This window comes from Miniopterus natalensis, chromosome 6 (assembly GCF_054644295.1).
Source record: "Miniopterus natalensis isolate mMinNat1 chromosome 6, mMinNat1.hap1, whole genome shotgun sequence".
NCBI classification, from domain to species: Eukaryota; Metazoa; Chordata; class Mammalia; order Chiroptera; family Miniopteridae; genus Miniopterus; species Miniopterus natalensis.
In genome coordinates, this window is record NC_142086.1 from 73,636,429 (window position 1) to 73,649,031 (window position 12,603).

The 12,603-nt window shown below is 43.0% G+C and overlaps 1 protein-coding gene across 1 annotated transcript in view; it reads right to left on the reverse strand.

Annotated features, from left to right (window-relative positions):
• KCNAB1 (potassium voltage-gated channel subfamily A regulatory beta subunit 1) overlaps positions 1 to 12,603 on the reverse strand; it is a 158,286-nt gene that overhangs the window by 45,205 nt on the left and 100,478 nt on the right. Inside the window, exons 3-5 of the mRNA XM_087818362.1 lie at positions 6,556 to 6,593; positions 4,330 to 4,409; positions 2,089 to 2,133 (exon numbers count right to left, since the gene is read on the reverse strand). Coding sequence (XP_087674488.1) covers positions 2,089 to 2,133; positions 4,330 to 4,409; positions 6,556 to 6,593 — 163 coding nt within the window. The remainder of the gene's footprint in view (positions 1 to 2,088; positions 2,134 to 4,329; positions 4,410 to 6,555; positions 6,594 to 12,603) is intronic.

Sequence of the window (12,603 nt, forward strand, 5' to 3'; positions counted from 1 at the left end):
GCTTATTGTTCTCTGGATATCCAGGGGCAAAGAGCCACTGCACTGAGGCTTCCTCTCCTTCCTCAAGTGGACACTGTCAGCCTATCCCTCTCTGCAGGTCTCACTGGGCTGCTGGTGGATTCATCCCCAAGGTCTCTGTCATAGGTTGAATTGTGTCCCTCAAAAAGATATGCTATTGCCCGGCTGGGCATGGCTCAGCCGTTGAGCATCCACCTAGGATCCAAGTGATTGGGGTTCGATTCCCGGTCAGGGCTCATGCCTGGGTTGAGGGCTTGATCCCCAGTCGGGGGTGTGCAGGAGGCAGCCGATCAATGACTCTCTCATCATTGATGTTTCCCTCTCTCTCTCCCTCTCCTTTCCTTTCTCTGAAATCAATAAAGATATATTAAAAAAAAAAAAAGATATACTATTAAAGTCCCAACTCCCAGTACCTCAGAATGTGAGCTGATTTGAAAATAGGGTGATTGCACATGTAATTAGTTATATTAAGATAAAGTCACACTGGAGAATGGTGAGGCCTTAATCCAATATGACTAGTGTCCTCATAGGAAGACACATGGACACAAATGAAGGGAGAATGCCAGATGGTGCCAGAGGCAGATGTTAAAGAGCTGTAGGTGCACCAAGGAATGCCAACGATTGCCAGCACCCACCAGAAGCTAGGAGGAGGCAAGAAAGGATTCTACCCAGAGTTTCAGAGGGATCGTGGCTCTGCCCAAATCTTGACTTTGGACTTCTGGCCTCCAGAAGTATGAGAGAATAAATTTCTGTTGGGGTAAGCCCCCCAGTTTGTACACTTTGTTACGGCAGCCCCAGGAAACGGATGCAGTCCCTCCTTGGGCAGTGGTGGGTGGGCCAGCATACTGAGTGGGCAGGTAACTCAGCAAGGCGGAGGGCTGGTTGGGAACATGGCTATTTTTCCATATTTAAATTTGAATACAGTTCTTTTGTAAGACTCTTACAGTCCCTGTAGTTAGGGAGGAAGAGGAATTAGAGGAGAAAGTAGATCACTAAACTTTATTTGTTGACAACTCCATCAATTTCTGGTTTTCTGTTTCCACAAGACCCTCCACTCCTACCAAACGCTTCTTTCAGAGTGAGGAGCAAGCAGCCCCAAGAACACATGGCGCTGTGTCCCACCCCTCTCGTTTCCCCTCCAGAGGACGTGCAAATGCTTTGTGGAAAGCATAATAGCATCAGCCTTGAGCCATATTCTTTGAGAATGTCCCTTTTTCCTAGACTAAATTTTATACAAGCTGTGCATATGCAGGGAGCAGTGTTCTTGGCACAGCTGTCTCACTAGTGCCACTGAATTGTTACTCATTTGGTCATCAGCAGAGATTACACCAGAGCAGAAGGGGACCTCAGGCTTGTCCATGGTCTTTGCTGGACTTTGCCTGATGTACTCATGCTGAGGAAGAAGGGGGTATCGGGGCTGACATGCATAGTGAAACGGAGGGTGTTGTTCCCCCTGCCCCCAGATGTTATGGCATCCATTACTACCACTGGCTTTGGCTACAGAAGGTGATGGGATGGAACAGGAGCCCTCAAGGAGAGCAGATGAAGCACGATCTTGAACGCTCAGACAGTAGGGCTGCCCGGACACAGGAGAGACACTGGCAGAAAAGAGAACTGGGGTATTTCTCCAAAGGGCTTCTTATTTCACCATTTCTTTTGGAGATGTTAATTCAGAGTAGTTAATAAAATGAACAATGAACATAAATACATGTGTATAGATAATAAGGTTCCTGTCAGCTGGCTTCCTTCACCAAATTACCATAAATGGCAGTCAGAAGCCATGAAAATGCCCCTTTCTTTTATTGACGAATACCTCCTGAAAATTCCCTCCTTCTCAGCTCGACCCCATGGTAATTCATTGTGATTAATGACTAGTCAATACATTTTGAAGCACAAATAATGAACTTGCTGGTATTTATTTTCCAACCACTATAAATCATTTCTTTGGAAGTCAACTAAGAGTTGACTTCTTTTTGAACAGCCTTTTGGTCAATTGTCATTCAATTTTATTTTCCCTTCTCTGGAAAAGTCTATTTAAAGGCAAATAAATGATGATAGTGAATGCATTACCTCCAGCCTTTCTTCTTAATGATGCTTCCCAGAATCACTTCAGCCCTGGAGGGGAAAACAGACAATGTCTTAGGGTACAGTGGCCTGGGAATGCAAGAGTCAATCCAAAACACCAGAGGCATTCCCTATTTGAACTCTCAGTGCCTCCATGTCCTGAAAATAGAAGCTGCTCTCGGCTGGTAGCACAGTTTCTGCTTGTGCCTGCAGAATCCTGCTCCAGAGCATTCCAGTAGCACCTGCCAAATCCTGACATGCTGGCAGGAGACTACCTGTGGTCATGACACTAAGAAACAGTGTAGGCATTTGGCAATTTGGTGTTTTTAGACCACTGATCTCATCTCTAAATGTCCTATTTGGCGGTGTCCAAGGGGAGTCAAGGTTTTCCTTCTATTTGCTGTGGTTTCCATTTGTGACCTGGGAAAACAATGAGACCTCATACTGTTTAGACAGACAATATTGACTCCCAGGAGATCTTGCAGGATACAAGAACCAGTGCGTGGGTTTAGATGTCCCAGACGTAAGGGTTGCAGGTGCAGTGGCCCACATCGAGAATGTCCTGGGATCCAGTGACAAACATCGTCATAGAAGCAGGACATAGGAGATGTAGAAAGGTGTCCTTCCTGCACCTAAGGCTGGGTCGTGGAGAAGTATATCCACTGTCCTCTCCCCATCTCTCTAGCCCACTGGGACCCAAGCTTGAGGGGACTAAAACTTTCTTCTAGGTCCCTCCCAGTAAGACCAACTTGTGAGAAGCAGCTGTGTTCTCAGAGTCTTTGTGAATGGAACATCAATGGAATTAGCACTTTGTCCATTAGGGTCCTATAGATGGAAGTCATCGATAATCATTATGTGTCTTGATGGAGAGTTCATTGTTGGAATGTATCTGGGAGCCTGGCAATAAGCCACGATGCAGTGAGCTATGGAGCACGCCCCAGACATGCACTGAATGTTCCACAGTGTTCTCTCCTCCCTCCCCTTCTGTCGCCCTCACGGTTCCTTTTGCAACCTTGCTTTGCGCAGTGGGAACCTCTCTCTGTTACACACTGACAGTCAATCAGTAATTAGCCAGGACTGATGATTCTTCACAGTAGGAATAGGAACAGAACTCTAATGACGTGTTCACCATTCCTTCCCTTTTCACCCTTCACCCCATTTAGCACCCCGCAGGATCCAGCAGAAGAAAACACTGCGAAAGGGTATGATGTTGAAAGGAGCAAGGCCTTATCAATTTCATTCTCTCCTCGGACTCAGCAGAAAGCATGAGGGATGCGGGCCCTGAACCCCCTTCATGGGCCTTAAACGCAGACCTGCCCCTGGAGGACACCGCGCAGGGAAATGCGCTCTGACCAGGCAGCGACGAACCTGCTTCAGCAAGGCTGGCGTTCTGGTTGGAATTCTCACCTGGACGGGGGTGGGAATGAGCCTGCGGGGACCAGGCACCACAACCCTGTCAGAAAATTGCAGAGCCGCTCAAGCCGCTGTCCTGCGATTTAGTGCCTTTCAGATTTGGAGCCGCGTCCACGTTCACAGGAGGAGGCCAAGGTGTTCCTGTTCTGTTCTAAAACGTGCCTGTCGTGCCGGAAACTGGGGGACATGGACCTGGAGGCCTGTCTGAGGGCACATTACCCACGTGCTCTGATTTAGCAGTGAGCCTGTTCTAGAGGCCAATCCTGCTCTCATGTCCACGGGAAGGTTGTAGGTAGATGTGACTTTCCCAGCAAAAGAATCGAGGCCTCTCTGCAGCCCTCTCTGTCCTCAGAGAGGGGACTGAAATGCCCTCTTAGAAAAGATATGAGAGCTCTGATCTACCCGTAATGCTACCAGCAAACAGGAAAATCAGTTTCTCCTTCCCCAGGGGAGAGAACGGCCCAGTTTCCCTGGGGGCTGAGAACTATGAGATGTAGCTTTTGAACAACCATATTGGAATCTGCTCATTTATTTGCTCACTCATATACCGAACTAATATTTATTGATCTATACTGCCACCACTCTGGTCCCAGCCACCCTGCCCCTCATGTAGGCCACGGCAATTGCTTCGGGTCCGTTTTTCATACAGGAACCAGAGGTGGGGAGGTTTGGGTGGGCAGAGTGGGCGGGAGGCGGGAGGCGGTCAGTATCCCTAAGCCCTGGTGATGGAGGTGGAGGGAGGGAGAAGAGCAGTGCCACTGACATGCATGTCCACAGTGGCTAGGGCAGCGTCTCTTGGTGCCACCTGAGGGACACAAACAGGTCCCGACTTACTTCCCCGCGGCGTAGACCTCGGCCGTGTCGAAGAGGTTGACTCCACTCTCGTAGGCGATGGTCATCAGCCGCTCAGCTACCTGCAAGAGGATGCGGCGGTCAGTCAGAAACGCCACGAGTTTCCCAGCCCAGGCAGCAATTCTGAATCCTCCGGTGGCCTTTAGGAACCCTGAAATTTCCCTACCCACTCCTTGGTTTTCTCAGCTGCAGTAAGAAAGAACGCAAGAAGATGCGGCCAGCATATATAGGAAGGGCGAATCCTTCCCCCAGACAGACGGGCCGAGGGATTTCCCTGGGCGCTGGGGTCCCGGGGTCAGGAGCGCAGGGAGGTGGACAGGCCGTCTCGCTCTGCTTGGAAGACACTGCTGGACATGGTCTTTGGCACTGTCATCTCTCTGACCCCATCGATCAGTTGTTTTGAGCCGACTCCATTTCTTCTCCTTCCTCGGAGGCAATAGGTTGTGGCACCTGGGTGACTCATGACTTAAAAGTTTGGGCCTTCCTTCCTCAAGGCTGAGCAGGCTGTTTTGATGAGCCAAGGGTTAGCCAGGACTGTGACCGTTTTAACTCTGCAAAACTGCAGACACCATCGGAGTGTCCAGCCAGCTGAGGCCACAGGACACACAGGGGAGGGAGGGGGACCCAGGGACCCAGCTCCTCGCTGTCAGCCTGAAAACAGAGCTCCAGGCTCCTGCCCCCTCCGCTGTGCTGCTGAACGAGAGCGTGGGCAGCTTGAGGCAGAGCTAAGGGGGAACAGTGCTAAAGAGCGGGGGGGAGGGGCCGGCTTTTCATTGAGACTTATTAGCCAAATAGGAAATTCCACACCTCACAAATAATTAAAATTGATTTTTCCATTATGGTTTTGATTGTGGGCTGAAGTTGCTTCATCAACATTTCCAAGATAAACTATTTTCCTATTTTTAAAATTGGCTGACCAAGAAAATTATGAGGCCAGCAAAATGGAGTCCCTGCAAATCCTTTAGAAAGACAGCAGCAAAGGTGCTGTTCCTGCTTTTAATTTGGTACCATTATGACATTTACCCTAAGTAGAGATTAAAAATTAAGACAAGTATAGTTTTTCCCATCACGTCTGTTCCGTGTTTAAGAAATTATTGTGCTTGTATTATAATATCATCCTTGTGCCATGTCACATGACATACTGATAAATTGTTATTGGGAAACGTACATAATAAATCTTTTATTCTATTTTATTTTTTCCACCACCTTTTACCCCCTCTATGCCCTCTTCTACCTCACCCTATCCCCCCTCCAACCCCACACTGTTGTTCATGTCCAATAAAACTTAAATAGAGAGAAATTTTAAGATAAGATGGAGACTCCTAGATGGAGAGTTAGACTAAATGAATGTCGAGAGGTTTCCCAACTATAGCATTTGAAGACCTCAACGTGGAATAATGAAATCACTGAGCTAAGTTGGAAGACCGACTTCTGCTCTTAAGTGTATCGCTTACAGATAAATACACTAGGGGAAGTGATCTGACCTCTCTGTATTTCAGTTTCCTCATCTGCAAAATGAGGGTGATTTGGTTCAGGGCCTCCATGGAGCCCAGAGGCCCAAGGAGGCTCACCTCCCCTTTCTTTCCCTGAGGCTTGTTCTGAGTCTACACTTCTAGTGTGAAAGTCAAAATAGTGTTTTTCCTTTATTGGTTAAGCCAATTTGAGTTGAGTTTATTGTTACCAGCAATTGAAGGAACCCTAACTACCTTACAGATGAGAAAATAAAAGTAAAACTCTGAAAATTAAGTTCTATAAGACGATAATACAGTCTTACCGTTACTTAAAAATATTCATATGAACAACATCTATTTTGGTTTTATAATGAAGCCAGATCATCTTTAGGAGGCACCTCAGAGAGTTATCTAGATTCATGTTTGATTCCCTTTGATAAGATCCCTGTCAAGGGGCTTTTCAATACATGGTTGAACTGTCCTAGTAATGGGGACATCCTCACTTCAAGAGGCAGCACTGATGACTGTGTCACCCAGCACATACGGTGTGGTCATCCCAGGATCCCATGTTTATATTTGCTTTGTGCTGAGCTCATCTGAAGCCAGATGAAAATAATCTTTGAGTCAATTTTAGCTATTTCCCATGATTAAAATACTATCTTTGTAAAACGCCCAGGGGCTGAGGAAGAATTCTTCTCCCCCATAGCTCTCTCTGTATTTTCTTTGATTAGCATAATGGGAGACAAAAGTAACTTACCTCATCTGAAATTTGACCTCCAAACGTCACCCATGTTCCTGGAAAAGAATAAACATTCGCACATTAGTTATAAGATTTTAAAAAATATTGTGTGTAATCATTTTGACAAACTTACAAGGCAATTTTATCATTCCTGTTTCCAAATGAGGAATCTAACATCAACCCACCAATAAGTGAAATACCCAGGACTCCGCACACATGCCTAACTTCATGAAGGGTATCCTTGCTACAGCTCACTGCCTCTAGACTCTTTCCAGATTGATTAGGACACTTGGATTTCCTACTCCATAGAATTCTGATGTAATTGTACCTTTTCTCAAACAAAGAAGGGGCTAAAACAAGGTAAGCTAGAAATTATTTGAGTGTTATATTCTCTATCCTCAGAGGTTGCAGATGGGCAGCCTACAGGCTGCACTCAAAGATTTGCTTTGCCTGCCTGGCTAGAACAATGTTGACCCACTTGCTATTTTAATAAATTTCAAATAAGTTACCAACATTTACATAATTAGGAGATTTTTCTTTAACAACAGAAGGCTGGTGTCCTCACAAGGCAGACATCCCTGAATCTGAGGGGCAATGTCCTCTGGGAAGGGCTATGCCCTCCACAGTCATTCAAAGTCCCCACACCTTCTTTTTCATTTTCAACACTGAAATCAAAAGCAGTTGTTATTTTCTACTACTATTTTTTTATTGTAAAATTAAGAGAAAAATGAACTTGTGCATCTCCTAAAAACATGAGTTGAGGATTTCAAGAAAAAAATAAGAGTGTAGTTTTGTGTGTGTGTGTGAAGAACATGAAAACAAAAACTATTTGCACAGAAAAATGACAACTTAAGGCACCCTAATAAAAGCAGCCAAGGCTGGTATACAGAAAAGATGGGCGTTGAGAAACTTAATGAACTGGAGAAATGGCAGTGTGTGTTTTTGAATGAGAGTAAAATAAGTGATTTGCTGTGAAATGCAGTTCTCTTAAGTGAAAAACTTGCCAGGGCATTAAAACCTTTCCACTGACAATGCTTTTATAGAAGAGTCTCTTTTGAATGTAGCAGAAATCATGTGTCCAGAGAAAAAACAAGCGTTTGCGAAGTTTAGTATAACCAGGAACACTGTAGCTCAGCATGTAAAAAATATGGCTGAAAACCCTCAGGATAAGTTAAATGATTGGTGGCATTTTCTATTGCAGCAAATAAGAAGACAGAAATAAATAGTAGCACGCTGTTAGTTATGCTCCTGGTGATGTTTTGAGAATTTTGGAGAGGTCAAAGAACCTTTGAACAAGAAGTTCTGCAAGGCAAAACATCAGGGAATAGTTTACTTTGTGATGAGAAAGGTGTCAGACCAGCGGAGGCAGAATGCACTGTTCCAGGTTAAGTTGACTACAGGTGGGGCTCTCACGAAGGGGGGGGCTGACCTTAGACTGCCAAGCAACAGATTCCTAGGCGGCAGTATTTTGTAGGGGCGCTAAACATTGAAGTCTATAAGTTTGTTAACTTTCTCATTCATCAGGAGTTACTTTGGGCTAAAAAGCTAAAGTGAGACAAGCCACGAGTTCAGTAATTAATGCCATGAACAGGCCATTCTTCTATATCTTGGAGCAAAATCAGGTCAGTGTCGGCTTGATGAATTTGCTGGCTTACTTGTGCTGAGATGACAGATATTTTTTTAACTGTTTATGACATCAAATGGAGCTGTCCTATCTCCACTTAGCAGCAAAAACTGGCTCCGAATTCCAAGTTTCTTGCTGACATTACAACTCGTCTACACCTTTTGAATTTTTTCTATAGGGGCATTTACAAGTATTTGCATAAATATCGACTTTGCTTCTCTCAGTCCTGACAAAATAGAGTCTTAGGGAAATTCAGTTGTTAAAGAATAATTGAGTCCACTTTTCTACTTTGCAGTCACTTTCCAGAAATGAAGCTGATAGCCTAAAATTTATTCTTTGAAACTGGGCCATTGAATAATGGATTTCAAACTTTATGAAAATAAACCAGTGTTATTTGCCTTAGTTTTCTTAATTAATTTTTGATAGCACAAATGAAGGACTATGATTTGAAGTTCTCAAAGCATAGTACAAAATGGTATTGAAGACTAAATATGACAACATTGATGGCCAGGATTATATACAGATCTTGGAGGAGATTATCCTATTTATAAGAATCATTTACAATAATTCTATCCATGTTGGGAAAAGCTTATTTTTAGAAATAGGAATCTGAAAAATGAATCTGAATAAAACTACCTAACAACCTTAGTTTAAGTATTTAAGGCTGTATACCATACTCACAGTTAAAAGATATAGGACCTGACTGATACCTTGGTATGGAATAAAAGACATCAGGGGTTGTTTGTTTTTTAAATCATAGTTTATTGATTTTTAGAGGGTGGGGAGAGAGAGAAAGAAACATTAATGTGAGAGTGAAACATCCATTGGTTGCCTCCTTAGGCCCCCTACTGGGGATCAATCCCGAAACCCTGGCATGTGCCCTGATCAAGAATCAAACCAGTAATCTTTCGATGCCCAGGACAACCCCCAACCAACTGAGCTACACCAGCCAGGGGTTTTTGTCAGGTTTTTTATTCCAAATAAAAGCAGTAATAAATTATGAAAAAAAGTAATAATTAAATATTTTCTTTTTCAGTTAGTTTGAAAATTTTAGTATAATATAGAATATGGATAGCATATATATTTACATTAAGATATATATACAATTCCATTTCTGGGTGTTTGTTACTCTGACACTCAGCTTACTTTGTTGAGGAAGCTACTACCTACCCGGCCCTTTAGACATTTGATGCTCATTTGTTTTATAGTTATTTGTTTACCAACTTTATATCTTTTACTAGGGAGTAAACTCTCTGAGGGTTAGTTTTATTTCATTCATCTTCTTATCTTCACATCCCTAAAATAGAAGTGAATCCTTAGTAGATGGCTGATAATTGTTGGTTAAATTAAATTAAATTGCCTTTTGGATTGTCATTAATCTACAAAATATTGGATAAATTTCTCAGCAAACAAACATGAGTAATGCTCATTAACAGTCCTAGTCCCGAGGTGATTTAACGTGTTTCTCTTGGTCCCTGGGTACCCTCTCAGATGGGCCCCCTGGAGAGGTGGGGGGTCCTCCCTGGCTTCAAGGCCTCCAGGAAGGGTGTGTGGATGGCACAGTATGGGCAGGTTCCAGCAGCCACCCCGGAGGAAGTGCCACTTACAATAGGACATATTCCCTCCTGATGGAGAGGTTAGAGTGGCAGCTTCCAGGCAGGGGACTCTGCTTGTGCGATTTCATTCTTTACTGCCCACCTCCACAAGATCTAATGTGGTTTATTAGTTAATGTGATTGTTGAAAACTCTCGGTGAAGTTTTCTTAATCTTTTTTCTGCCTCTAATGAGCACATGCCTTCTTGAGAGTTCGGATGGCGTATTATTATTTTACTGTGAAGTCTCATATTAGTGGGATGTTATTTAGAAGATGGTTTTACTAAACTGACATTTGTTATTTATAACCTTTTAAAAGCAGAGGGAGTATAAAGAGAACTTTGAATTGTTATTGTATCTTCTGATGAAACCCTTTCACGCACCAGAGAATATATGCTTTGAAAATCTGTTTGGGTCCCTTGGCACACACCTACCATAGCACAGAAAAATGACTGGCGAAATGAAAAAAGAAAAACTGCCTTTACACACACACACACACACACACACCTATCTTGGTTACTTAGTTACCTTGTTGGTGGTTTACTTCTTGTTGTTCATTCAGGAAACGTGCCTATCATTTAAATGACATTCTTGTTCAAATATGAAGGGCCACTTAGACGTTTAGATATAATATTTGTTCATGTAGGATACCTCCCTGGCCCTTTAACATCTTACATCACCATAGGGCAGCTATCAAACTAGGAAATTAACATTGTGCAGTATTAGTAACTAAACTACGGCCCTTTTGGAACTTCACTGTCCTCTTTTCTGTTCCAGGATCCTGTGTAGGACCTGATGTAACATTTAGTGTCCATGTCTCCTTGGTCTCCTCTTGTTGGTGCTAACTCCTCAGTCTTTCCTTGTCTTTTGTGCTTGTCACTTTTGAAAAGTACTGATCAAGTACTTTGTAGACTGTCCCTCAATTTGAGTTTGAATCAATTTAAAGTTATAGATTTGGTGATGTCCTTTCCTATACTGCAGCTTGGCTTGCTTATGGTTTGAAAGATTTTTATAGCTATCAAGAAGGAAATATATAAATGCAATTGTAATATTTATTGTACTGCAGTTAACTTTTTTTCATCTTTTCACTCAATAAGTATTTGAGTCTACCATTGTACTTAAATTATCAGGATACAACAGTGAATAAAACTGGTAATTATTTCTCCTTTGATGAAGCAGATTTATAGGGAATGACAGAAAAAGAAATGTAAGTTAAATATAGTGTTTATTTATAGTTTTATAAAGAAATATATAACTAAAATATAAAATGCATAATGTCTATTGATGAGTGTTAAAGAGACTCATTTTTATAAGGCTAGGGTACATGACATGTTAGGGGGTGGGTGCTGAGGTTTTAGATAGAGTGGCCAGATAAGGTTCACACAGAAAGAAGCTTTTGAGAAAAAAACCAAAGAAAGTGAAGGAGGTTGCCTTGTAGCTATCTTGAGGAAGAGTGTTCCAGGGTGTGTGTGTGTGTAGGGGAGTTAAGGGGGGTTGGGGGAGGGCATCTGTTGGGAGGGCTTGAAATGTTCAAGATCAATGAGGAGGCCAGTATGGCCAGAGAAGAGAAGGTGAGGTCCAAGGGGTCATGAGGAACAGATCATGTGGGGTCATGTCAATTAATGGAAGGACCTTGGAGAGGCCAATGAAGAGTTTTGAATAGAGAAGTAAGACCATCTGATACTCCCTGAGTAAGATCATGTGCTGAGGTGTTGAGGACACACCTCCAACTCTGAGACTGAGCTCAAGCAACAGTTAGGAGGCTGTTGTGATAATCCAGGTGAGATGGACAGCAGTTTGGTCCAAGGTGGTGGTAGAGAGGATCGTGAGAAGTGTTTGAATTTATGTTAGGTTTTCAAAGAGAGGCATAGTATTTGCCGATTAAAAGAATGTAGGGTGTGAGAGAAGGTGAGACATCAAGAGCAAACATCTAGGTCAGAGTAAGGGGGAGAACAGAGAACCAATTCACCACATTTCACTATGGATTTAACTATTTTAAGTTTTGCAAATAGAGCACATGTCAATTCCAGGTTAATGTAATCAAGGTTGACCAATTGATCAAAAGCTCTTTAATCTAGAGGTGTTTAGAGTTATTTATTATAATCTGTTATATCACTGAAGAATTTAAGGTTAGAGATTTAAACCCCTGATCTCACTGAACTTAGACAACACACTGGGCAAAATTAACATGTTCATTAACTCATTTGAATAGAATTATTCGTAGAGAGAAGTGGAGTTGAGGTGGGAGCAGCCTCCCAGATTGCATGGAAAGCAAGACCGAGTGTAAGCCCAGGACCAGTGTTGATTGGAGGAGGGGCACCAAACTGTTGGCTACTACCTGAGGCCAGGGCCAGGGCATTACCCTATGGGCACTTTCCCTCTGAGCTTTGGGCTGAGTCTTTTGAGAATGTAGACCTTCCCATGTCCCTATGTCCAAATCCTACTCATTTTTCAGGACCTAGAACTTCAGCCTCAGAGTCTAGCTCTGCCGGACACAGTGTTTTAACACTTCCTCTGGTGAGTCAAAGTGAATATTTTAGGTCTCTGTTCCATGAACTCTGTAACCCTGAGAAAGTTGTGATTTCTAGTTTCCTTCATTTCTAGTTTCCTTATATACAAAATTAGGGACCTTAAGCCTCCTTCATCTCTATAGTTTCATGATTCTGTGGTTGGACTTTGAAGGGAGGAGTCATTTCATTTTCTCTTCTGCTACAGCTCTGAACAAGCCACTATTACCACACTGCCCACACTGCATTGTAATTATATAATTTATTTTTGCAAATAACTTCCCCATCAGACTGTAACTGTCCTGAAGGCAAGGACCAAGTTTAGAATTTTTAAGTCTAGCC